The sequence below is a fragment of the Oncorhynchus kisutch genome, linkage group LG25 (genome assembly GCF_002021735.2).
Source record: "Oncorhynchus kisutch isolate 150728-3 linkage group LG25, Okis_V2, whole genome shotgun sequence".
Taxonomy (NCBI): domain Eukaryota; kingdom Metazoa; phylum Chordata; class Actinopteri; order Salmoniformes; family Salmonidae; genus Oncorhynchus; species Oncorhynchus kisutch.
The window spans coordinates 8,467,261-8,495,255 of record NC_034198.2 but is presented as its reverse complement, the minus strand read 5'-3'; the positions used below and the strand labels follow the sequence as shown (position 1 = coordinate 8,495,255).

At 43.4% G+C, this 27,995-nt stretch overlaps 2 protein-coding genes across 3 annotated transcripts in view; one reads left to right on the top strand and one right to left on the bottom strand.

The window, feature by feature from the left end:
- LOC109870606 (elongation of very long chain fatty acids protein 6) lies at positions 1 to 27,888 on the bottom strand. 2 transcript variants are annotated; one of them, XM_020461179.2, is made up of 4 exons: positions 27,795 to 27,888; positions 13,294 to 13,425; positions 3,308 to 3,459; positions 1 to 1,248 (listed from the first exon to the last, which is right to left on the bottom strand). In XM_020461179.2, the coding sequence occupies exons 2-4, from the start codon at positions 13,410 to 13,412 to the stop codon at positions 821 to 823; spliced, it is 699 nt and encodes a 232-aa protein (XP_020316768.1). In that variant the 5' UTR covers positions 13,413 to 13,425; positions 27,795 to 27,888; the 3' UTR covers positions 1 to 820. The 2 variants fall into 2 exon arrangements, with proteins under 2 accessions (XP_020316768.1, XP_020316767.1); XM_020461178.2 differs by lacking the exon at positions 27,795 to 27,888 and adding an exon at positions 16,456 to 16,832.
- The window catches only part of LOC109870572 (PH and SEC7 domain-containing protein 1), a 110,346-nt gene continuing 109,817 nt past the window's right edge, over positions 27,467 to 27,995 (top strand). The window contains exon 1 of the mRNA XM_020461142.2: positions 27,467 to 27,841. The gene's annotated coding sequence lies outside the window, so the exon portion shown is untranslated. The remainder of the gene's footprint in view (positions 27,842 to 27,995) is intronic.

The window sequence follows — 27,995 nt, the reverse complement described above, 5'->3', positions numbered from 1 at the left end:
GTAAAGAAAAACATTTCAAATACAAAAGTGCACAACTCATACTGCACAATTTAAGACAGGCAGAAACGTACTGAGTCCCACTATTTCCTGGTACACTCCAAGGACCACCATAGACTTTAGATTTTAAGAAAATAAATAAATTCTTAAGATATATTATTTACAATGGACACATTAATCAGTGCATTGGTTCCTTTTGATCGTCACTTCGTTATACTATAGGGTTGTGAGGTCTAATACAGTGAGACAATTCTCAGCGCTGGTCTAAAAAGCACCAGATTTCACTACAAGTTAGAGCCTTTCGGCATGAATAATGTCCTGTAAGTGACTGTCGAATTCATTGAACGTGCAGACTGCAAACGCGGTTGTAAACTGCCCTTGGAGAAACCTCAGGACTCATATGGCTGTGTTTTTCACTAGATTCTGACTGAAGCAGCTGGTTAAAAAGATTGATTAACAATGCCACGAAATCAAAATGCAGTGAGTAGTACTTTTATTCAAACTGAGCTGCACTCTCTATCGCCTTTTTTAAATTTAATGGGATATTATATTAATGTGTCCTGATCATGCACTGGTTCCCCTGTCCACTCTCAACAACCGTTCCATTATCGTGTTATCCAGGGTTCTAATGAGTTAGATGAGCTACAGCAATACAAAGTTGGGGTGGGAAGAAATTGGCTTGCCACAATTGACGTGGACCCAGCAACCAGCAAAAACCAGTTGTGACTCACACATTATGGCACAACGCAATATTCTTCTCAACTAGGCACACTCTTAAATATGACTTGCCCAGTATACAACTTGCCTCTGACGAATCCAGCCCCTACTTGGCCTTGGACTCCTTGTCAGCGGCAACCTTGAGGTAGGACTTGTAGAAAAAGGAGGCGAACAGGAGCAGGTAGCTGAGGTACATGAGTGAGCCCCAGGCGATGTTGGGCACGTAAGACGGGCAGCGCACTTCGTGCATCCAGTGGTAGACCAAGCCTAAGACAGCAAGCCCCATCACCATCTGCATGATCTGGGTGGCCGTGATGACCATGGCGCAGGGTCGGGGCACCCGGTAACCCGCCGCCCGGGCAGCATAGTAGGTGTACATGAAGGAGTGGACCAGGTAGTTCATGGTCATGAACCAGCCACCACCGGCCACCTGGTCCTTGTAGGAGTACCAGGAGTAGACCAGCACGGTAATGTGATGGTACCAGTGCAGGAAGATGAGGCGCTGCTTACGGAGCACGATAAACACCGTGTCGCCTGAAAAGGGAGGGGGAAATCACTTAGTTATACTCTGATGTTTGATCACTTTCACTCTCTCTCAAACAATAGTGAACACACATAGTAGAAGTATGAAGTTGTGAGGACCGGCTTTTTGGACCGCACTTGCAAAAAAATAATTGGAAAGATGGGATGTTGTGGTCCTCAAAAGTACAGTAAAGCACTAAACACACACACACACACACACACCATATTAGGAAGCATACTACAACATACTAACACACTCTTAAACTGAACATACTCTACAGTCAGGGACGGCGGAACAATTTTTTGACAGGGGGGGCAAACATTGTTTTTGTTTATATTTTTCGGCTTATAATTTCTGACATTTGGTAGGCCATTTGTTAGTGTACTTGTCTGTAATTAGATACATGCATCTTATCATCTGTCATGACTTGTTGCCTTAGAAGACTAAATTAAGCCTTGCCCACAAGAATAATGTCACTAATCGATAGAATGAAGGCATCAATAATAATCGAGTTGACACCTGTAAAGTTAATTTTCACTTCTGCTCCTCTCGCCGGAGTGAGGACGTTTAGGGACCAGTGAGACAATAGCCCAACTCTAAAACAATGACCCAACGTGTTTATAATAAGATTTCTGGATTCAGATTTTGTGTGGTTGATAAACTGTCAGCTTTTATGTCTCTGACGAAGACGTTTACACATTCCTTAATCACACATTCACATTCTCTCAAGATGCTGAAAGAAATAAATATTATTGCAGAGACAAAATTACCATTTAATGTATCATTTGAATTCTGTAGGAGTTCATATTATATTAAGCTACATGTGAGGCCTACATACAGGCCTACAGTCAGTGCCCAGACTTCATTCCATTTAACCCAGTTGAGCTTCGAAGGTGCGCAGACCAGGGGATGGGGGCCGCTGCTGCCAAAACCCTACTTCTGCCGTCTCTGTGTACAGTACAAACTAAACTGGTCTAATACTGTATATTGTCCCATTCTAGAAGCATGCCCTTCCTGTCTCTTGCTCAGGAGGAGACATACGTAAAATATTCCCTAATGGATATTTTTTTGCCACCTCAGCATCTCTGTCCATTTATCAACGCTATTACTTCCCTGTCTGACTGACAGATGGGCAGAAGTGACTAGATTACTGCTCTGAGATAGGGGACAGCATCAAAATGCAGACACACAGGTCTTAATGTAATATGCCTCTGCTGATCAATAGAAGTGCACTAGAAACTTCAAATGCTTCCGGAATTACATAAATAGACAAATTGTTTCAAGGTTGTTTTTTTGTCCTGCACCAGCCTCCTTCTCTTTGATTGGCCCTCTGACCTAATTTACCAATTACAACCCACTCCATCGCTCCCACTCATTGGCCAGGGCCAGAAATGACTTGTATACATTAGCTCAAGCTGAGCTGACTATCTCGCACTGCATGACAGAGAGGTACATGCATGTCTGTACTACATTACATACACTGAGTGTACAAAACACAAGGAACACCTTACTAATATTGAGTTGCACCCCATTTTGCCCTCAGAAAAGCCTCAATTCGTCAGGGCATGGACTCTACAAGGTGTCGAAAGTGTTTCACAGAGATGCTGGCCCATGTTGACTACAATGCTTCCCACAGTTGTGTCAAGTTGGCTAGATGTCTTTTGGGTGGTGTAGCATTCTTGATACACACAAGAAACTGTTGAGTGTGAAAAACCCTGCAGCGTTACAGTTCTTGACAAACACAAACCGCTGCGCCTGGCACCTACTAACACACCCTATTCAAAGGCACTTAAATATTTTGTCTTGCCCATTAACCCTCCGAAGGGCACACCCACAATCCATGTCTCAATTGTCTCAAGGCTTAAAAATCCTTCTGTAACCCGTCTCCTCTGATTCATCTACACTGATTGAAGTGGATTTAACAGATGACATCAATGAGAGCCTAGCGTTCACTTGAATTCACCTGGTCAGTCTATGTCATGGAATGAGGTGTTCCTAATGTTTTGTACACGCAGTGTATTTCTATCTGAAAAGCATTCAGAACTGGACCCTATTTGGGACATTCCTTACCCAGCTCAGGGGCCTTGCTCAGGACAAAGGCGTAGGCCCAGAACTTGCTGACAGGAGCGCTGTAGAAGCTGGTGTCACACACCGACTGCTTAAAGCCACTTTTGTTGAGGACATGGAACATGTAACATCCGGTCCTGACAGCTCCGATGATACTGTGGAATGAAACACATATAGATTATGAGATACTGCAATAATGTATAGTGTTATGTGAATCTGCTCTGTCTAACTATAGGGAATTCACAATTACACGCAAGTCATTGGTATACAAAACATTTTTAACACAAGTATAATGCCCATGGTCAATCAGAGTGGACTGTAAGTAGGTTTGTACACGTCTGAATTCAACTCATATTTTTATATACCTGAACTATGAGCTTTGTGGTTGTCATAATGTAATGCGATATACATCTCTCAACTATATTATATACTGTCAGCTTTGCGGTGCCATGACGAAATGTGATATACCTCTCAACTATATGAACTGTCACTGTTGCAGTGCCATATCGCTCTAAACCTGAAACAAAGTAAGAGATAAGATATATACCCACTGGGGTCACATCTCCAATTGGCTGTCCTTCCCCTGTCTCCAACCATTTTAGACCTCCATTAAGCTCAATAAAGACTTAGACACACATGGTCTTACTTTGTAAACAGGATGTGTATGCTTAGTAAACACTATCGATTTGTAGCTTTCCTTCTCATCTGTAACACACTGTGGCTACTTACAGAGTGAGGTCATTTCAATTTGGACACACTATGAAAATATGTCAACTCTCAATTGTAAATCACAAGGCCTGTGTCGTGTCTTGTACTATCATTAATGTGAAGACTTTTATATTATCAAATCAATCCTCTGTGTGATTATTATGTGATTAAACTAATCATGTAAACATTAACTAGGAAGTCGGAGCACCACGGGAAAATGTTGTTTAGAGTTACTATTTCCCAAATTTAACTCTTCAGATATTTTCATATTTGATCGATTACAGTCACTTATTAATGCATTATTACCTCATCAGTCATATTCTGAATGTCGCAAACTCTTGGATATCTGCACAAACCCTAGCATAAATGATTAATCAGCGATATACCAATTAGGTTAATTATTTATTTACAAACTAACTAAGTAATCACACAGAAGTACATAAACACACACAGGATAGATTATGCATTGGTTCCTAACATGATACATTGAAAAGAAATCCTGATTGGACTTAACCATAGTACCCTTAACCATAGTAACCATAGTACCCTCAACACCATAGACCCTCCAAACTCATCATCAAGCTGGAGGCCCTGTGCCTCAACCCCGCCCTGTGCAACTGGATACTGGACTTTGACGAGCTGCCCCCAGGTGGTGAAGGTAGGAAACAACATCTCCACTCCGCTGACCCTCAACTTCACTGACCCTCAAGGGTTTGTGCTCAGCCCTCTCCTGTACTCCCTGTTCACCAACGACTGCGTGGCCATGCACACCTCCAACTCAATCATCAAGCTTGCAGATGACACAACAATAGTGGGCTTGATCACCAACAACTACGAGAGGAGGTGAAGTCACTCGGAGTGTGGTGTTAGGAAAACAACCTCTCACTCAACAAAGCATAGGAGATGATCGTGGACTTCAGGAAACAGCAGAGGGAGCACCCCCCTATCCACATCAAAGGGACAGCAGTGGAGAAGGTGGAAAGTTTTAAGTTCCTGGGCGTACACATCACAGACAAACTGAAATGGTCCACCCACACAGACAGCATGTTGAAGAAGGCGCAACAGTGCCTCTTCAACCTCAGGAGGCTGAAGAAATTTGGCTTGTCCCCCAAAACCCTGGCAAACAATTACAGATGTCACGCCCTGACTTTAGAGATCCTTATTATTCTCTATGTTTGGTTAGGTCAGGGTGTGACTTGGGTGGGAAATTCTATGTTTTCTGTTTCTTTGTTTTTGGCCGAGTGTGGTTCCCAATCAGAGGCAGCTGTCTATTCTTGTCTCTGATTGGGAATCATACTATGGCAGCCTGTTTTCCACCTGAGTTTGTGGGACCTTGTTTTCTGTTTAGTTACTGTTGCCTGACAGAACTGTGCATTTTCGATTTTGTTATTTTGTTTGAGTGTTTTTTAAAATAAAATCAGGAACACTTTCCACGCTGCACCTTGGTCTACTCTTTCCACCACCAACGAGAGCCGTTACAACAGATGCACAATCGAGAGCATCCTGTCGGGCTGTATCACAGACTGGTACGGCAACTGCACCGCCCTCAACCGCAAGGCTCTCCAGAAGGTGGTGCAGTCTGCACAATGCATCACCGGGGGCACACTACCTGCTCTCCTTGACACCTACAGCACCCGATGTCACAGAAAGGCCAAAAATATCATCAAGGACAACAACCACCCGAGCCACTGCCTGTTCACACCGAGAGATTGAAAAACAGCTTCTATCTCAAGGCCATCATACTGTCACGCCCTGGTCTTAGTATTTTGTGTTTATATATTTATTTGGTCAGGCCAGGGTGTGACATGGGTTTATTTTGTGTTTTTGTATTGGGGTTTTAGTAGGTATTAGGATTGTGGCTGAGTAGGGGTGTCTAGCATAGTCTATGGTTGCCTGAGGCGGTTCTCAATCAGAGTCAGGTGATTCTCGTTGTCTCTGATTGGGAACCATATTTAGGTAGCCTGGGTTTCACGGTGTGTTTGTGGGTGATTGTTCATGTCTCTGTGTGTGTTAGACTGTTTAGGTTTGTTGTTTTGTTCGTTTTTTCTTCTTCATTAAATATGTATCTAACTTACCACGCTGCATTTTGGTTCGACTCTCTTTCAACGGAAGAAAGCCGTAACACATACTGCTAAACAGCCATCACTAACACAGAGGCTGCTGCCTACATTGAGACCCAATCACTGGACACTTTAATAAATGGATCACTAGTCACTTTAAACAATGCCACTTTAAATAATGGCACTTTAATCATGTTTATATATCTTACATTACTCATATCATATGTATATACTGTATTTTATACCATCTATTGCACCTTGCCGCTTGGCCTTCGCTCATCCATATACTTATATGTACATATTCTCATTCACCCCTTTAGATTTGTGTGTAACTGTTAGATATTACTGCACTGTCAGAACTAGAAGCACAAGCATTTCGCTACACTCGCATTAACATCTGCTAACCAACCATGTGTATGTGACCAATAAAATGTGATTTTATATGACTGCTTGTTAAAACAAATGAAAAGGGAGGGACAGGTAAGAAAGAGTGGGAGAAAAGACAAAGGACTTCACTATCATACACACAGCTGATAACTAGGCTCATTGAAATGCTAATACTTTGCACATCAACAGCCGCTCATTCGAAAGGAATTGCAATTGATATATTTACACCTATATCATTTGTTGTCTCTCTGTTGAAATCGCAGGTCTGTCTGCTGGAGAGTCAGTCGACAGAAAGTCTCTGGTTTGTCCACCAGAGAGTCTTTCATAGTTGTAGCACTGTTATAATGGATACATCAGACAATGGTCGTTTGGATAGGGAAATGTTCTCCAGAATGGATCTTTCTGATTATCATTCAGTCGTTTGATAGGGAAGTGTTCTCGTCTTCGGTCGAGTTTAATAGACTATTTTACATACAGCCTCAGACTGTGAATGTGTCGTCTTGTAGTTTTCTTAACCAGCTCCATGCTCTCTGGTCTAGAGTAGTAGCCATTTCTTAACTAAATGTACATTTTGGCACAAGTGCTATTTAAGCACTCAGGGAAAAAGGGGCGTTCTCTCCTTTTTTTGTAATGTCTGTGCTCACGTGGGCGTGGCCACCGACTTGGTTATGTTAGAAGGCTAACATCACATCTTCTCACAAATAGTTTCATATTTAATCATATCAGTTCCCCAACATTTGGGTGTGACCCTGATCACTGTGAAATACACATTCAGAGATAAAGTTATGTTGTTATACTGTCCGTTATGGGATCCCAAAACACAACTGATCTGACATAATTGTTCTTTAAGTGCCCACAGACCACTCCAACTGTTTGAACGAAGATAAATATTGTTTCATTCCCCCACCTGTTGATGTTTTGGTGGGAGGACTCTCTTTGTTCCACAGAGGTTTCTTTCCCTTAATATTGCAAGACAAGGAAGAGAGAGTTTCTGTAAGGCATTTACGACTGTCATAAAACGGACAGCTTCACCCCTCTCCCCCTCTGTAAGGGAGAGAGGGCGCTGTAGAGCAGACCCACTGTAATCTGATCCTTCGGATCCTTATAGGAGTCTCTAGGAACCTGAAATGTAAAAATGATCCAGTGATATTCCAGGAAGCCATCCCCAAACCCATGTAACTAAACACAAGTGAAACAGCAGTGGGAATAACACAAGAAGAGAGCATTGAGACACAGTTGTCATTTTCAGGGAAATAATGAAGCTGCTCTGAAAACTGCACAGTCATGGGCAATTAACATTACGTTATCAAATGTTAACTAACTATCTATGGTAACCAATAACACCATTATCAACATTAACCATCTGTAAAAACATTATCTATAGTTACTACCTACCTTCTCCACATTATCAATAGTAACTAGCTATCTATATGTTATATATGGTACCAACCTAACATCAACCTCATCATTGGTAACTAACTTTCTATTACAAAGGATTAGTAGTCTATTCTTAAAAAACCTATATGGTAAAATGTTGCAGTGATTGTGCAGTAATGAACATATGGATTATAAAAGTGTTTCATATGCCAAGGACACGCTATCCTGTCCAGCTAGCACCAAGGGGATTGAGTGGGCAGGTTGTGCCCACAGCTCCGGGATTAGGATTAAGGTTGGCACAGCAGGGGGCATGGGCACAGACGATGATGATGTACCTCTGTGGCACATCAAAACAGCTCTCCCTATTGTGAGCTGTAAAATGAGGTTCTGTGTACTCCTTGACTCCTCCTTAATAATAAGGATAACAGATTGGATTTCTATAGCCCTTTTCCACAGTTATATAGTACATTGTATAGTGAATCCTGGATTGCATATGGTTGTTGTGTATATATCTGAGTTCCCAGAAGGTTTGGGGTCAATTCCATTTCAGTTCCAGTCAATTCTGAAAGTTTACCAAATTCCAATTCAACATTTACATGGCATTTTTATTTCACCTTCATTTAACCAGGTAGGCTAGTTGAGAACAAGTTCTCATTTACAACTGCGACCATTTACACAAAACAAAACATACAGTCAATAATACAGTTGAAGAAAATATATATACAGTGTGTGCAAATGAGGTAAAATAAGGGAGGTAAGGCAATAAATAGGCCATGGTGGCGAAGTAATTACAATATACCAATTAGACACTGGAGTGATTGATGTGCAGAAGATGATGTGCAAGTAGAGATACCGGGGTGCAAAGGAGCAAGATAAATAAATAAATACAGTATGGGGATGAGGTAGTTGGATGGGATATTTACAGATGGGCTATGTACAGGTCCAGTAATCTGTGAGCTGCTCTGACAGCCGGTGCTTAAAGCTAGTGAGGGAGAAATGAGTCACCAGCTTCAGTGATTTTTGCAATTTGTTCCAGTCATTGGCAGCAGAGAACTGAAAGGAAAAGCGGCCAAAGGAGGAATTGGCTGTGGGGGTGACTAGTGAGATATACCTGCTGGAGTGTGTGCTACGGGTGGGTGCTGCTATGGTGACCAGTGAGCTGAGATAAGGCGGGGCTTTACCTAGCAGAGACTTGTAGATGACCTGGAGCCAGTGGGTTCGGCTACGAGTATGAAGCGAGGGCCAGCCAACGAAAGCGTACAGGTCGCAGTGGTGCTTGGAAATGACATCGCCGAAGTCGAGGATCGGTAGGAGGGTCAGTTTTACGAGGGAATGTTTGGCAGCATGAGTGAAGGATGGTAAGTTGGTGGTTGAAGATATCCCTCTAGTGGTGTGGGGGCTGTGCTTTGGCAAAGTGGGTGGGGTTATATCCTTCCTGTTTGGCCCTGTCCGGGGGTGTTCTCGGATGGGGCCACAGTGTCTCCTGACCCCTCCTGTCTCAGCCTCCAGTATTTATGCTGCAGTAGTTTATGTGTCGGGGGGCTGGGGTCAGTTTGTTATATCTGGAGTACTTCTCCTGTCCTATTCGGTGTCCTGTGTGAATCTAAGTGTGCGTTCTCTAATTCTCTCCTTCTCTCTTTCTTTCTCTCTCTCGGAGGACCTGAGCCCTAGGACCATGCCCCAGGACTACCTGACATGATGACTCCTTGCTGTCCCCAGTCCACCTGGCCATGCTGCTGTTCCAGTTTCAACTGACCTGAGCCCTAGGACCATGCCCCAGGACTACCTGACATGATGACTCCTTGCTGTCCCCAGTCCACCTGGCCATGCTGCTGCTCCAGTTTCAACTTCCACCTGACTGTGCTGCTGCTCCAGTTTCAACTGTTCTGCCTTATTATTATTATTCGACCATGCTGGTCATTTATGAACATTTGAACATCTTGGCCATGTTCTGTTATAATCTCCACCCGGCACAGCCAGAAGAGGACTGGCCACCCCACATAGCCTGGTTCCTCTAGGTTTCTTCCTAGGTTTTGGCCTTTCTAGGGAGTTTTTCCTAGCCACCGTGCTTCTACACCTGCATTGCTTGCTGTTTGGGGTTTTAGGCTGGGTTTCTGTACAGCACTTTGAGATATCAGCTGATGTACGAAGGGCTATATAAATAAATTTGATTTGATTTGAAGGATGCTTTGTTGCGAAATAGGAAGCCGATTCTATATTTAATTTTCTTAATATGAGTCTGGAAGGAGAGTTTACAGTCTAACCAGACACCTAGGTATTTGTTGTCCACATATTCTAAGTCAGAACCGTCCAGAGTAGTGATGCTGGATGGGCGGGCAGGTGCGGGCAGCGACCGGTTGAAGAGCATGCATTTAGTTTTAATTGCATTTAAGAGCAGGTGGAGGCCACGGAAAGAGAGTTGTAATGGCATTGAAGCTTGTCCTGAGGTTTGCTAACACAGTGTCCAAAGAAGGGCCAGAAGTATACAGAATGGTCTCGTCTGTGTAGAGGTGGATCAGAGAATCACCAGCAGCAAGAGCGACATCATTGATGTATACAGAGAAGAGAGTCGGCCCGAGGTCCGGACAACAGGCCCTCCGATTTGACACACTGAACTCTATCAGAGAAGTAGTTGGTGAGCCAGGTTGTCATTTGAGAAACCAAGTCTGCCGATAAGAATGTGGTGATTGACAGAGTTGAACATCAGCTATCTGGATTTGGGTGAAGGAGAAATGGTGGAAGCTTGGGTGAGTTGCTGTGGTGGGTGCCTGGCAGTTGACCGGGATAGGGTTAGCCAGTTGGAAAGCATGGCCAGCCATAGAAAAATGCTTATTGAAATTCTGAATTATAGTGGATTTATCAGTGGTGACAGTGTTTCCTAGCCTCAGTGCAGTGGGCAGCTGGGAGGAGGTGCTCCTATTCTCCATGGACTTTACAGTGTCCCAGAACCTTTTTGAGTTTGTGCTACAAGATTCAAATTTCTGTTTGAAAAAGCTAGCCTTTGCTTTCCTAACTGCCTGTGTATATTGGTTCCTAACTTCCCTGAAAAGTTGCATATCACAGGGGCTATCCGGGGCTATCCATTGATAATTGGTGTGAGATTCAGGGCATCAAGCTTAGATTGTAGCATGTCCCAGTTTAGGTCACCAAGCAGAACAAGCTCTGACGATAGATGGGGGGCAATCAATTCACATATGGTGTCCAGGGCACAGCTGGCGGCAGAGGGTGGTCTATAGCAAGTGGCAATGGTGAGAGACTTGTTTCTGGAAAGGTGGAAAAAAGTAGAAGCTCGAATTGTTTGGGTACAGACCTGGATAGTAAGCCTGCAGAGTTCTGTCTATCTCTGCAGTAGATTGCAACACCGCCCCCTTTGGCAGTTCTATCTTGGCAGAAGATGTTATAGTTAAGGGATGGAACTTTTAGGGTTTTTGGTGGTCTTCATAAGCCAGGATTCAGACACTGCTAAGACATCCGGGTTGGCAGAGTGTGCTAAAGTAGTGAATAAAACAAACTTAGGGAGGAGGCTTCTAATGTTAACATGCATGAAACCAAGGCTTTTACGGATACAGAAGTCAACAAATGAGAGCACCTGGGGAATAGGGGTGGAGCAAGGCACTGCAGGTCCTGGATTAACCTCTACATCACCAGAGGAACAGAGGAGAAGTCGGATAAGGGTACGGCTAAAGACTATAAGAACTGGTCGTCTAGTACATTCGGAACAGAGAGTAAAAGGAGCAGGTTTCTGGGCGCAATAGAATAGATTCAAGGCATAATGTACAGACAAAGGTATGGTAGGATGTGAGTACATTGGAGGTAATCCTAGGCATTGAGTAATGATGAGAGAGATATTGTCTCTGGAGACGTTTAAACCAAGTTATGTCACCGCATACGGGGGAGGTGGAACTAAATGGTTGGTTAAGGCATATTGAAAAGGGCTAGAGGCTCTACAGTGAAATAAGACAATAATCACTAACCAGTACGGTAATGGACAAGGCATATTGATATTAGGGAGAGGCATGCGTAGCCGAGTGATCATTGGGGTCCAACATTGAAGATCATTTAAACATTTTAGTGTACTTCCTGAATAGACTGGATATGAAATGGAATTGACCCCAACCCTGGTTCACAGCCAATACAGTGCATTCAGAAAGTATTCAGGCCGCTTCACCTTTTCCACCATTTGGTACATTACAGCCTTATTCTAAAAGGGATTTTTAAAAATGGGTCCTCAATCTACACACAATACCCCATAATGACAAAGCAAAAACCGGATTGTAGAAATATTTGCAAATTTATTACAAATAAAAAACTTAAATACCTTATTTACTTAAGTATTCAGACCCTTTGCTATGAGACTCGAAACTGAGCTCAGGTGCATCCAGTTTCTATTGATCATCCTTGAGATGTTTATTCAACTTGATTGGAGTCCACCTGTGGTAAATTCAATTTATTGTACATGATCTGGAAAGGCACACACCTGTCTATATATGGTCCCACAGTTGACCTTGCATGTCAGAGCAAAAACCATGCGATGAGGTCGAAGGAATTGCCCGTAGAGCCCAGAGACAAGATTGTGTCGAGGAACAGATCTGGGGAAGGGTACCAAAAAATGGCTGCAGCATTGAAGGTACCCAAGAACACAATGGCCTCAATCATTCTTAAATGGAAGAAGTTTGGAACCCCCAAGACTCTTCCTAGAGCTGGCCGCCCGGCCAAACTGGGCAATCGGGGGAGAAGGGCCTTGGTCTGTGAGGTGACCAAGAACTTGATGGTCACTCTGACAGAGCTCCAGAGTTCCTCTGTGTAGATGGGAGAACCTTCCAGAAGGACAACCATCTCTGCAGCACTCCACCAATTAAGCCTTTATGGTAGATTGACCAGAGAGAACCACTCCTCAGTAAAAGGTACATGACAGCCCACTTGGAATTTGCCAAAAGGCACCTAAAGGACTCTCAGACCATGAGAAACAAGATTCTCTGGTCAGATGAAACCAACACTTTGTAGCCTGAGGATTGAGGGAAGATGAACGGAGTAAAGTACAGAGAGATCCTTGATGAAAACCTGCTCCAAAGTGCTCATGGATGTCGTTGAAGAAGAGGAGTTTAAAGGAGAAGTTTTTAGATTTCGCTCTAGAAATCCCTGTTTTTACGTACTCCATGTGTGTGTTTAGAAGAGGAAAATGTCGCCCCTAAATCAGGATTGTCCATTTAAACACTGTTAATTCTGAGAGAGAACTAGCTCTATATACAAAACTCTTTGTGGCCAACATTTCCCCCGCTGAGGTTAGCAAGGATGAGGGAGGATAACGAGGCTAACCACCAACAGTGTTCAGTTAGAGCTTCACTCACACTGATTGGTTGAGTAATTGATTGAATGATTGATTATAGTTTGATGGTGTTTAGGAATACACATAAAGCTATTATTACTGCAACAAAGTGGTCCGTGTGTGTCACTCACCTGAAGATAGCCAAACTGAGTGACCAGAGGACAAGTGGTCGGCGCAGGTTCAGCTTGGGCCTCTCTCTCATGAAGTGTTGGACCCCGAAGATGATTGCAGCATACAGTCCACAGAACATAAAGGACTTGCTCCTATGAGGAACAAATAAACACAAAAACAAATCATCAAACCTGTTTTTCAGTGATTAGTGTACCTAAGGTATTTAAGTTTTTTATTTGTAATACATTTGTAAACAAATATTTCTACAAGCCGGTTTTTGCTTTGTCATTATGGGGTATTGTGCCCTAGGCACTAGGCCATGATTTAGATGAGCGCACGGTGGAAATGCAAAAAAGCTTTAAGGTCCTATTCCAGACGCATTTTCACCTAATTTAATGCCTCATGACATGGCACAACTGGGGGGGGGGGGCTTACCTCCTGTGTTCGCTATTGCTCCTCTATTTCCCTCAAGCAAGATGGGAGGCCGATGACATCAGCGGCACCACAGACCAACTCCTTAAATGCCCTACTCCTTGAAGTTAGCAGTGGTCTAAAAAACACTATTTTGCTAAAAAGTTTTTTTTTTGACCCTTTAGTGTGTGTACTTTATTGTATTTATAGTTAGGATATTGCTTTTCAACAGGAAAAATAAATTGTAAAAAAAAAAAATCGCTGGAGGCTGTCTTAAATCTATTTTAGACTACAACCATGCATTTATGTGATGAATGATCATTCTGAATGGATGAACCAGTCATAAGCCGACTTTTAGGATTGACACTGCAGTTCACATATCTAGTTCCTTTTTACTTGGTGGCAGTCCTCTGAATGTACACACAGCAAGCCACGAGGCGAGCTAAGCTCGATCATCTACATTTCCACAGACTGATACCGTACTGGCATTATACAGATGATGTTACATAAGGCTATTAACAGTGGAGGCTGCTGAGGGGAGGACGGCTCATAATAATGGCTGAAACGGAGTACAATGGATGGAATGGAGTGAAAGGAATGGTATCAAACACATGAAAACCATGTTTTTGGTACCCTTCTATTTATTCCATTCCAGCCATTATTATGAGCCGTTCCCCCCTCCACCCCCTCTATTTTCCAAACCCCATCCCTATTCGTAATCATGGAACCAATGATTAACCAAGCTTAGATGTTGACATACTAACCAGAACTTCTACTACTGCAGCCCGTGGGTAATCAGGCAATTAGATTGAGTATACGTCGCTCCCGTCTAAAATCAACTGCGGTGCTATGTGAAAACAGCTAGAAGCGGGATGCAATGACAATACTAGATATATCACTGACTGGACATTTGTTTTAACCAAAAGGTCAGTTGAGGCACTCAGGCGAATAAGGCTGAATACTAGAAAGCAATGATGTGTGTACTTCAGAGGAGGTTTATTTTGATGACGGACCAGATGACTAATCCAGATTGACAGAATACATATTAAACAGATAAGATGTTGTTGCTTGACCCAGTTTGGTAGGACTATATACAGGGCACAGTACAGTAGGGCTTTAGTGGTCATTCTCAGTCCCAAACTTTCACTAAACTGATGAAGGATTCCACAGGGAAGCATTAAGAGCAATACCATCACTGTGTCTATGGATAGTCAAAAGCTATTTAAAACTATTATACATCTAAGTTGATTTATTTATGCATTTTGTCTCAGGGAAGTGAACCCTGGTCACTGTTGTGAAAGGCAAACAACCTATGTATCGCGCCATTAGGGTTAACACAATTGGTGGGAATTGTAACTTGGCTCATATAGTGAGGATCGCTAAAGTATTCCAGTGAACCCCTCCCTTTGTGTAAACTGGAGTGGCTCAATGTAGTGCACTCCCTATTTCTGCCTGTGAAACAATGCTGAGTAGACTGCCTTATCATAACTACCTAGCCACTGGAAACAGGGAATGTGTTATGGGCATTACAGAGCAGGAGAAATAGAATGGAGAGAAGCAGCAGTCATTGTATCCTTTGGAGGTGGAGGTCAAATACAATGTGTTGGCCTTATTTTGCTCCTTGAAAGAGAGAAAATGAGGGCCTGAGACCCGAGAGAGGGGTGGAGGGTTCTGTGGGAGCAAATGTTCTCAGAAAGCAGACATTTCTGCCTTTTCAACTAGCTAGCTTGTTTGGCTAATCAGCAGAATGCATGCTGAAGCAGGTCTAGACCATTAATCACAGCGTGGCAGGCCTGGATGTCACATGCAAGCAAAGCATTGGTGTTTCGTGTGCCTCTCTAGATGTGCTTTTAGACTATTCCGACTATCCTCCACTTCGATGCTTTGCTGTAGCCTACGCAAATGAGCTCGATCTGAGGAATGCATGGGCAGGGTGAAACAGGGGGAATATATTTGGCCAACACTGCACATTTCAGGAATTTTTCAATCCATATTGACAGCTTTCTTGCCTCTGAGACTGTCTCTTAAGTCAGAAAATGCCAACAAGAACCCAAGCAAGTCTGTGCAGAAATGTGGTCTGTCTTGGTCTTCAGACAATTGATTGTACACAAAGAGAAGCATTTGAGACCATTTTGGTTTGTGTGCTGGGTAGCATATACTCATTTGATGGGGAGAGCCGTTGAGTTGATATTAAAAGTTTTTAAACGTAAGCCTATTGATATCTTATATTGTACATACGCCTATGTATTTAATACAGTAATCATCACATTAGATATTTTGTAATCGTTCATTGCATGTGACTGCACGTGCATGTAACACAAACTGAAGTGAACAGCAGATAGGCTATACATCGAGTTTGACTTCATATTGTAGTAACAATGTAACAAGCAACATAGGGGATGGCATCTGTATCGTGCGATGGATCAAAGGTCATTAACGTTAATAAAAGATGAAAGCTGAAGTTAAGTCGGTAGCATAGTCAAAACTAACATTGTGTCTGCTCTTCGATACAAACATTTTTTTTAAACGCGACATATGTTCGGAATCATTGAGGAATCTGGTCAATATACAGATTTTACCGCAATGAGCCATTGTTTACACAATGCAATGGCTCGTTGCGGGACGAAGCACAACATGTAGCCTACATGAGATTGTGTGTGGATGAGAGCTCAATCCATCCAAAATTGGCGGTGGGAATTCACCGGCTTTAGACTACGTAGGCTAGGCTACTCTTTTATCCAGGGATGAATTTGTAACGTTAGCCTACTCACCAGTTTTCTTGCATCCATTCGAGAGCGCCCTTTTCATCAAATTTTCTCTCAAAATCGTATTCTGCAAGCGGGATGTGTTCTGTCTCGTTCATTTTCGTAATTTCAGTTTCCTCCAGTAAAAATCCTGGTCTATGTTTTCACCCTGTCTGTTGGGTTGAATTATCTAGGTTTGGGAGCAAATGGGAGGATGCAGTTGAGAGTAGAGATGCACTTCCCGGCTGTCACTCACGCACAGTAGCCGAGCGCAATCACTTCCCCTCTTGCCTGGCTACCCCAAACTCCTTGCTCCGGGCTAACCTCCTAAAGTATCAAGCGTAAAAAGAAATGCCTGCAACTAGATCCCCTGCATACTGGTCTTGACGATAATAAAAAAAACTGTCGAGGGAGGTGCTCTTCTGCACTGTTCAACCAATCAATACATGTGGAGGAGGAGTTAAGATGGAGTTCCGCGTCACAGGCTCTCTTTCCATTACCCTAGAAAACAGGAACATCCGGTTGTTGGGGACTGGGCGAGGCTAGGGTTACCACAGCCACAAAGTAAGCATTTATTGTAATAGGTTTATTGTAAAAATTCATGAAAACTAAAATGAATTTATTGGTCTTAATTCAAGATTATGGTTAGGTATGAAGCGTTAGGGTTAGGCATGTAGTTAAGATTAGGGTTAAGGTTTAAAAAATCTATTGTAGAAATTAGGTAGCGTGCCTCTGGTTGTCATTGGCTAGCTCCGGCCAAAAGCTGTGCCAAGCCCATGGACATTGGCCACTGACTGGAACGAACTGCAAAAATCACTGAAGCTGGAGATTCCCATCTCACTCACTAGCTTTAAGAGCCAGCTGTCAGAGCAGCTCACAGATCACTGCACCTGTTCATAGCCCATCTGTATACAGCCCATCTATCTACCTCATCCCCATACTGTATTTATTCATTTTGCTCCTTTTGCACCACAGTATCTCTACTTGCACATCCATCTTTTGCACATCTACCATTCCAGTGTTTAATTGCCATATTGTAATTACTTCGCCACCATGGCCTATTTATTGCCTTAACTCCCTTATTTGACCTAATTTGCACTCCCTGTATATAGACTTAGTTTTCTTTTTTCTACTGTATTATTGACTGTATGTTTTGTTCATTCCATGTGTAACTCTGTGTTGTTGTGTGTCGAACTGCTATGCTTTATCTTGGCCAGGTCGCAGTTGCAAATGAGAACTTGTTCTCAACTAGCTTACCTGGTTAAGTAAAGGTGAAATAAATAAAAAATAAAATTAAAAATAGTATCTTCACCGCAATGAGTCTGGATGTGATCCCTCTCAGACCATTTCTAGAATTGAAATGTAGGGCTCACTATCCCCTGGAGAGCCTTATGGTTGTGGGCGGAGAAGTTGCTGTACCAGGCGGTGATACAGCCCGACAGGATGCTCCCGATTGTGCATCTGTAAAAGTTTGTGAGTGTTTTTGGGTGACAAGCCGAATTTCTTCAGCCTCCTGAGGTTGAAGAGGCGCTGCTGCGTCTTCTTCACCACGCTGTCTGTGTGGGTGGACCATTTCAGTTTATCTGTGATGTGTACGCAGAGGAACTTAAAACTTTCCACCTTCACTACTGTCCCGTTGATGTGGATAGGGGGCTGCCTCCTCTGCTGTTTCCTGAAGTCCACGATCATCTCCTTTGTTTTGTTGACATTGAGTGTGAGGTTATTTTCCTGACACCACACCCCGAGGGCCCTCACCTCCTCCCTGTAGGCCGTCTTGTCGTTGTTGGTAATCAAGCCTTCTGTAGTGTCGTCTGCAAACTTGATGATTGGGTTGGAGGTGTGCATGGCCACGCAGTCATGTGTGAACAGGGAGTACAGGAGAGGGCTCAGAACGCACCATTGTGGGGCCCCAGTGTTGAGGATCAGCGGGGTGGAGATGTTGTTACCTACCCTCACCACCTGGGGGCGGCCCGTCAGGAAGTCCAGGACCCAGTTGCACAGGGCGGGGTCGAGACCCTGGGTCTTGAGCTTAATGACGAGTTTGGAGGGTACTATGGTGTTAAATGCTGAGCTGTAGTCGATGAACAGCATTCTTACATAGGTATTCCTCTTGTCCAGATGGGTTAGGGCAGTGTGCAGTGTGATTGCGATTGGGTCGTCTGTGGACCTTTTGGGGCAGTAAGCAAATTGCAGTGGGTCTAGGGTGTCAGGTAGGATGGAGGTGATCTGGTCCTTGACTAGTCTCTCAAAGCACTTCATGATGACGGAAGTGAGTGCTACTTATTTTCCACCGTAATTTGCAAAAAAATTCATAAAAAATCCTACAATGTGATTTTCTGGATTTTTTTTTCTCATTTTGTCTGTCATATTTGAGGTGTACCTATGATGAAAATTACAGAACTCTCATCTTTTTAAGTGGGAGAACTTGCACAATTGGTGGCTGACTAAATACTTTTTTGCCCCACTGTATTTTGGTTAGGTCAGGGTGTGACATGGGTGATCTATGTGTTTTTCTAACTGTCTAGGGTTTTTTGTAGGTTTATGGGGTTGTCTACCATCTAGGTGTTTATGTATGTCTATGGTTGCCTAGATTGGTTCTCAATTAGAGGCAGCTGTTTATTGTTGTCTCTGATTGAGAACCATATTTAGGCAGCCATCTTCTTTGGGTATTTCGTGGGTTATTGTCTATGTTATGTTGCATGTTTGCACTCAGTTTTGACAGCGGTCACATTCGTCTTGTTGTTATTTTGTTTGTTTGTTTAGTGTACTTCGTGTTTTTCGTCTTTCATTAAAAAGATGTATTCCCATCACACTGCGCTTTGGTCTCCTCACTACGACGATCGTGACACCCGGTCTCTCTTTTTCTCACTCGCCTGGTTTTGACCCTTGCCTGTCCTGTCTCCGAGCCCGCCTGCCCGACTACTCTGCCTGTCCTGACCCTGAGCCAACCTGCCATCCTGTACCTTTGCCCCTATACTCTGGTTTATCAACCCCTGCCTGCATTGACCTGTCGTTGTCTGCCCCATTGCTATAATAAACATTGTTACAGTCTGCATCTAGGTCTTACGTTGATTCCTGATAAAGGCCTACTAATTGCCCACAGAAAACAATGCATTCCAATGGTGTCTTATCAGCATCACCTGACATACTGTTTATACATTGGCGGGTGGCTATATTTGTCCTATTACTCACTTGTTACACACTTGTACACCTGCAGGGTTTGTGTGGTCAAACTATGTCCCACATATCCCAATCTGTACTTACTCCCTGATTTAACCTAGCTAAATCTAAGTAAAAGGGCTCTGAGACATTTTTAAATATTAGTATGCAGCAAAAATCAGCATAGGGATTACCAATTAATTATTACAAAATCAATATGCTCAGGCCTGTCATTTTATCATTGCATAATATAACAGAAATTCACATTAATTTGATCACTGCATAATATAAGAGAAATAAACATTCAAATGTGGAGACTGTTGCCATGCCATCTGTTCCTCATTTGCACCGGTGCACCATTTGAAATTGTGTTGCATATAAAATGATGTATAAACCTAATCACAGACAAATAAACCATTTAATAAAAGCATTCAAGCATTTCTACACATTTGAAATAATACAGGTTTGCCCAGAATGATGTAGCCAGCACATGTGGCCAACAGTTTATCAGATAATGCTGTTGGAATTTAAGCTCAGTCTCATTCACCAGCCAATGAGTTAGGAAGCCTGGCTAAGAACTTATTGGTATGAGAATGATGTCATCTTCTGCACAAAGCTAAGATGTAATAGGGTGTAATATTATGGGATACTGTGTCTGCAGATATGTAATAACTCAAGACTTAAAGCATAAACCAAAGCATAATAAATGCACTTGGGGTAAACCTTGTTAAATCATTTATATTTACAATGCAACAACAGCAGACAGATGTCATCCCAAATGGATAAAAAAAAACTCCTATAAGTAACCTAGATGCACATTCCACAGAGTTCTCATGGGAAAGAATTTTGTTTGTTTGAGTAAAATGTTGTGAAAGGCTATGAAAGTAAGGACGAAGCATCATAGATCTGCCTTTCCCTGACATGAGGCCAGGACTGCTGGAATGAGCATGATCTCTCCTCTCTAACAACCTCCCTGCCCATCAGTGTACTTACATCCTCCCTTGAAGCCAATAGGTGGCGGAAGAGAGCAGGAGAAAATATAGAGAGCGGTGCCATGTACTGACAGAGAGAGTGAGAAGTTTACCTGGACATGATGGTTCCCCAGTGCAGTGTTTCTCAGACACCCCAGAAGGTGCCAATTTTTCCTCTATCCCAGCACTAACACAACAGTTTCCAGTGATAAGAAGATGGCACCGGAAGAAATGGCAGCCATTTTACGGGCGCTTAACCAATTGTGCTATCATGTGTTTTTTTCAAGTATTTTATAAATTCATTTGTACATAATGTTTCTGCCACTGTATCTTACAGCAAAAAGGAGCTTCTGGATATCAGGACAGCGATCCCTCACCTCGGATTAGACAAAGAATTTATCTTCAACAAGCAGAACACGTACTTCAGACACCCGACAAGGCCAAAATCCCCGTCATTGGCAAGAGAAAAAGACACAGGTATAGAGGACAAAGGGCGGGGTGCCTCGTAAGGATCCGCCGATGGCGAGTGGGACATCTGCCCTCACCATCAATATTACTTGCCAACGTACAATCATTGGACAATAAATTAGATGAGGTACGATCACAAAAATCCTACCAACGGGACATCAAAAACTGTAATATCTGGGGGGGGGGGGGGGGGGGGGGGGGCGTTCTGTGTACATTTGAAAACAACAGCTGGTGCATGAAATCTATAGAAGTCTCTAGATTTTGCTCGCCTGAAGTAGAATATCTCATGATAAGCTGTAGACCACACAATTTGCCAAGAGAGTTTTCATCTATGATTTTTGTGGCTGTTTATTTACCAACACAGACGGATGCTGGCACTAACACCTCAGTAACACCGAGTCAGCTGTATAAGGTAATAAGCAAACAGGAAACCGCTCACCCAGAGGCGGGCAGGAAGAACCAGTGATTGGTCTATAAAAAAAGTGGTCAGACGAAGCAGATGCTAATCTACAGCACTGTTTTCCTAGCACAGAGGCAAGCAACACTGAGGCATGCACGAGAGCATCAGCTGTTCCGGACGACTGTGTGAGCATGACCTCCATACCCGATGTGAGTACGACCTTTACACAGTTCAACATTCACAAGACAGCTGGTCCAGACAGATTACCAGGACGTGTGCTCCGGGCATGTGCAGACCAATTGGCAGGTGTCTTCACCGACATTTTCAACATATCCCTGATTGAGTCTGTAATACCAACATGCTTCAAGCTGACCACCATAGTCCCTGTGCCCAAGAGCACTAAGGTAACCTGCCTAACCTGACTACAGACCCGTAGCACTCACATCCTTAGTGGCTGATAACGGCCCACATTAACACCATTATCCCAGAAAACCTAGACCCATACCAATTTGCATACCGCTCAAACAGATCCACAGATGATGCAATCTCTATTCCACTCAACACTGCCTTTTACCACCTGGACAAAAGGAACACATACTGTACGTGAGAATGCTATTCATTAACTACAGCTCAGCGTTCAACACCATAGTGCCCTCAAAGCTCATCACTAAGCTAAGGATCCTGGGACTAAACACCTCCCTCTGGCCTGATCACCGACAACGACGAGACAGCCTATATAGGAGGAGGTCAGAGACCTGGCCGGGTGGTGCCAGAATAACAACCTATCCCTCAACGTAATCAAGACAAAGCAGATGATTGTGGACTACAGGAAAAGGAGGACTGAGCACGCCCCCATTCTCATCGACAGGGCTGTAGTGGAGCAGGTTGAGCGCTTCAAGTACCTTGGTGTCACCAACAAACTAGAATGGTCCAAACACACCAAGACAGTCGCGAAGAGGGCACGACAAAACCTATTCCCCTTCAGGAGACTGAAAGGAACAAAAGAACCTATCCCCCCGCCAACCCCTCTTTTACGCTGCTGCTACTCTCTGTTTATCATCTATACATAGTCCCTTTAACTATACATTCATGTACATATTACCTCAATTAGCCCAACTAAACAGTGACTCTGTACCGGTACCACCTGTATATGTTTTACATTTTACCTTTATTTAACCAGGTAGGCCAGTTGACAACAAGTTCTAATTTACAAATGCGACCTGGCCAAGATAAAGCAAAGCAGTGCGAAAAAACAACAACAGAGTGTTACAAATGGGACAAACAAACGTACAGTCAATAACACAATAGAAAAATCTGTATACATTGTGTGAAAAGGAAGTACGGAGGTAAAGGCAATAAATAGGCCATAGTGGCGAAGTAATTACAATTTAGCAATTAACACTGGAGTGATAGATGTGCAGATGAGGATGTGCAAGTAGAAATACTGTTGTGCAAAAGAGCAGAAAAACAAAAACAAATATGGGGATGAGGTAGGTAGTTGGATGGGCTAATTACAGATGAGCTGTGTACAGCTGCAGTGATCGGTAAACTGCCCTGACAGCTGATGATTAAAGTTAGTGAAGGAGATATAAGTCTCCAACTTCAGTGATTTTTGCAATTCATTCCAGTCACTGGCAGCAGATAACTGGAAAGAAAGGCGTCCAAAGAGGTGTTTGCTTTAGGGATGACCAGTGAAATATATCTGCTGGAGCACATGCTACGGGTGGGTGTTGCTATTGTGACCAGTGAGCTGAGATAAGGTGGAGCTTTACCGAGCAAAGACTTATAGATGACCTGGAGCCAGTGGGTTTGGCTACGAATATGTAGCGAGGACCAGCCAATGAGAGCATACAGGTCACAGTGGTGGGTAGTATATGGGGCTTTGGTGACAAAACAGATGACACTGGGATAGACTGCATCCAATTTGCTGAGTAGTGTGTTGGAGGCTATTTTGTAAATGGCATCGACGAAGTCAGGGATCGGTAGGATAGTCAGTTTTACGAGGGTATGTTTGGCAGCATGTTCGCGGTCATCCCCCTACAAGAGGGGGATGACCGCGACCGCTTTCCAGTCTTTAGGAATCTATTTGTTGTGAAATAGAAAGCCGATTCTAGATTTAATTTTGGATTGGAGATGCTTAATGTGAGTCTGGAAGGAGAGTTCACAGTCTCGCCAGACACCTAGGCATTTATAGTTGTCCACATATTCCAAGTCAAGAGCAGTTGGAGGCCACGGAAGGAGAGTTGTATGGCATTGAAGCTTGTTTGGAGGTTTGTTAACACAGTGTCCAAAAAAGGGCCAGATGTATACAGAATGGTGTCGTCTGCGTAGAGGTGGATCAAAGAATCACCAGCAGCAAGAGCGACATCATTGATATATACAGAGAAAAGAGTCGGCCCGAGAATTGAACCCTGTGGCACCCCCATAGAGACTGCCAGATGTCCAGATAACAGGTCCTCTGATTTGACACACTGAACTCTATCTGAGAAGTAGTTAGTGAACCAGGCAAGGCAGTCATTAGAGAAAATAAGGCTGTTTATGCTGCCAATAAGAATACTGTGATTGACAAGAGTCGAATGCCTTGGCCAGGTCGATGAAGACGGCTGCATAGTACTGTCTTTTATCGATGGTGGTTATGATGTCGTTTAGGACATTGAGCGTGGCTGAGGTGCACCCGTGACCAGCTCTGAAACCAGATTGCATAGCGGAGAAGGTATGGTGGGATTTGAAAGGGTCAGTGATATGTTTGTTAACTTGGCTTTCAAAGACTTTAGGAAGGCAGGACAGAATGGATATAGGTCTGTAACAGTTTGGGTCTAGAGTGTCTCCCCCTTTGAAGAGGGGGATGACCGCGACCGCTTTCCAGTCTTTAGGAATCTCAGACGATACGAAAGAGAGGTCGAACAGACTATTAATAACAGGGGTTGCAACAATGGCGGTGGATAATTTTAGGAAGAGAGGGTCCAGATTGTCTAGCCCAGCTGATTTGTAGGGATCCAGATTTTGCAGCTCTTTCAGAACATCAGCTGTCTGGATATGGGTGAAGGAGAAGCGGGGGGAGCTTAGGCCAGTTGCTGAGGGGGGTGCAGAGATGTTGGCCAGGGTTGGGGTAGCCAGGTGGAAAGCATGGCCCAGCATGGCCCATAAGAAATGCTTATTGAAATTCTCGATTATCGTGGATGTATCGGTGGTGACAGTGTTTCCTAGCCTCGGTGCAGTGGGCAGCTGGGAGGAGGTGCTCTTATTCTCCATGAACTTTAAAGTGTCCCAAAACTTTTTGGAATTAGTGCTGCAGGATGCAAATTTCTATTTGAAAAAGCTAGCCTTTGCTTTCCTAACTGACTCTGTATATTGGTTCCTGACTTCCTTGAAAAGTTGCATATCGCGGGGACTATTTGATGCTAGTGCACACCACAGGAAGTTTTTGTGCCACAAGAGCAGTCAAGTTTGGAGTGAACCAAGGGCTATATCTGTTCTTAGTTCTACATTTTTTGAAAGGGGCATGCTTATTTAAGTTGGTGAGGATAACCCTTTTAAAGAACGACCAGGCATCATCTACTGACGGGATGAGTTCAATATCCTTCCAGGATACCCGGGCCAGGTCGATTACAAAGGCCTGCTTGCAGAAGTGTTTTAGGGAGCGTTTGACAGTGATGAGGGGTGGTCGCTTGACCGCGGACCCATAACGGGCGTAGGCAATGAGGCAGTGATCGCTGAGATCCTGGTTGAAAACATTAGAGGTGTATTTGGAGGGCAAGTTAGTTAGGATGATATCTATGAGGGTGCCCATGTTTACAGATTCAGGGTTGTACCTGGTAGGTTCCTTGATAATTTGTGTGAGATTGAGGGCATCAAGTTTAGATTGTAGGACGGCCGGGGTGTTAAGCATATCCCAGTTTAGGTCACCTAACAGTACAAACTCTGACGATAGATGGGGGGCAATCAATTCACATATGGTGTCCAGGGCACAGCTGGGAGCTGAGGGGGGTCTATAACAAGCGACAACAGAGAGAGACTTATTTCTGGAGAGATGGATTGTTAAAAGTAGAAGCTTGAACTGTTTGGATAGTATGACAGAACTCTGCAGGCTATCTCTGCAGTAGATTGCACATCCGCCCCCTTTAGCAGTATAATCTTGATGGAAAATATTGTAGTTGGGGATGGACATTTCAGATTTTTTGGTGGTCTTAATAAGACAGGATTCACACCCGGCTAGGACATCAGGGTTGGCGGAGTGTGCTAAAGCAGTGAGTAAAGCAAACTTAGGGAGGAGGCTTCTGATGTTAACATGCATGAAACGAAGGCTTTTATGGTTACAGAAGTCAACAAATGAGAGTGTCTGGGGACACACAGGGCCTGGGTTAACCTCTATATCACTAGAGGAACAGAGAAGGAGTAGTATAAATGTACGGCTAAAGGCTATAAGAACTGGTCGTCTAGTGCGTTGGGAACAGAGAATAAAAGGAGCAGATTTCTGGGTGGGGTAGGATAGATTCAGGGCAGAATGTACAGACAAGGGCATGGCCTCACTAGCTGTTATTTTCACTGTCATTTGACTGTTGATATAATTTTTTTATTTCGTTATCTATTGTTTACCTAATACCTATTTTTTACTTAAAAATTGCACTGTTGGTTATGGCCAAGGGCTATATCTGTTCTTAGTTCTCATAGGGCTTTTAAGTAAGAATTTCACTGTAAGGTCTAAACCTGTTGTATTCGGCGCACATGACAAATAAACTTTGATTTGATTTGAACTTGGTGGTTATACTACTGTCAATCTTTCAGTGAAATGTATTTCAATAAGTACAAATGTTTTACCAATGCCTTATCTTAAACTCCACTGAAATAATTTAGATCTATTTTTACTTTATAGTCTGCAGTATAAAAGAGTCAATTGTTCAGTGCAACACATTTTCACTCATTACATCAGGGAATCCAGTGGAGCAGCATTCTGTGCAGTGGTTATCTGCTTTTGCTAGTTGCCTGTCATGGCTATAATTTCAAAAATACCTGTATCAAGGTAGGTAGGTAGGTAGGTGAAAGAGAGAGAGAGAGAGAGAGAGAGAGAGAGAGAGAGAATAAAGTAAAATAATCCATTTATTGTTGTTGTGGGGGGAAAGCTGAAGGGAGGTGTTCATTTTGGAAGTATGTTGCTCTTTTGACTCCGACATGGAGAAGACTTGTGTCACGCCTAAACAGGCTTGGTTATCAGCGCAAACTTGTGGTGCTGAATTTTGGGAGCCGTCATGTACATGTGCTGACAATACGTGGCCTTCAGATTGCAGGCCTGCATAGGACAAAGGCAAGCCAGCTCGTAAGGTACTGCTCCGTGTCAGCGGTCACGGGCAGGATAGCTGTATGGAGAAGAATGTGCTTTCTATATCCATAAGTTTCCAGATATCCATATCCTTCTCGACTGTAATGTGATTTGTGGGTTAAAATAAAGTATTTAAAATGTGTGTTTATGTTTGTGTTTGTGTCAGGAGCCTGGGAATGAATACAGTATCTTACCTTTCTGTTGAGTTTTCCAATGAAACCCCTTATGTATACTGCACCTCACATAAATCATAGCCTGCTCTTCCCTGCACTGCTACATCTATGAGGGGGTTCCACTCGCACCAGGAACTTTCCATAGTGTGTTCATTATCAACTCCTGACTTTTCCTAAGCACGAAATCCATAGATATACTGTATTTCGCTTATCTCAGATTTTCATCCAGGTGTAGGCTATGCTGTGTTAATGTATAGAAATTATGAGTAACACCCATAAGCAAAATCATGTCATCTGTACTCCCCTTATCAGTGGTCTGGACAACACCTGTGACTCCCAGAATATCCTCAGTCTCTTAGTGCCAGACAAGTCTTTGTTAACAGCATTGCCATCCAATGACATCATACTGTAGTCTAGCCGTGCTCACGTATCCCTCCCCACAACAACTGAATAACTTGTCATACCTGCATGCAAACTAATGAGTCTGGGCTGCAGTGACTGAGCATGCTCGAACCGGCAGGGAGGGTGTGAGATGGTGTGAGCATGCTCTAGTGTGTTGTGATGTCTGGAACGATAGAATATCCTACTGTTATGTTGCAGTAGACACTCCACCGGCATATTTCGTTCCCATAAAAAACCCATAGGAAACAACGTAAGGAGCTGTCCGTTTCAGCACTACATAGGCTACCGTCGCCTTTGTGTATCTACATCACGTAATGTCTATTTCAATTTGACGACCTCCATACTTGATGGAACTCGAAGCTGCGGACTGCAGTGCCAATAACAGCGTGTTGCCTGCGGTACGCCGGTGTAATAGACAACGCATCTCTTATTCCGTGGGCTATGCTATATAGTAACATGCGGTCAGACCAACTCACCGAAACCTTGCTGTCCTTCTGCAACGTTTAACCTACATAATGTTCCGGTAAGTGACACGTTTTAAACATTCGCATGTGATTAATCAACAGGATGTCACGTTCCTCTGCATGTCGTTTGTTATAGGTTCAATGATATCAAATGGCAAAAGTAGCCTTCTTCTCCGACATATCAATGACTAATATCAGGACATTGTATCATGT

Bases quoted from the DNA above. Each gene is read 5' to 3' on its own strand.
- LOC109870606 (XM_020461178.2), bottom strand. From the start codon at position 16,547: ATGAACGAGACAGAACACATCCCGCTTGCAGAATACGATTTTGAGAGA. The intron at 3,460-13,293 runs GTGAGTGACACA...TTCATTCCACAG, and splicing joins CTCAGTTTGGCTATCTTCAG to TATCATCGGAGCTGTCAGGA. The intron at 1,249-3,307 runs GTAAGGAATGTC...CTCCCTTTTCAG, and splicing joins GAGCAAGGCCCCTGAGCTGG to GCGACACGGTGTTTATCGTG.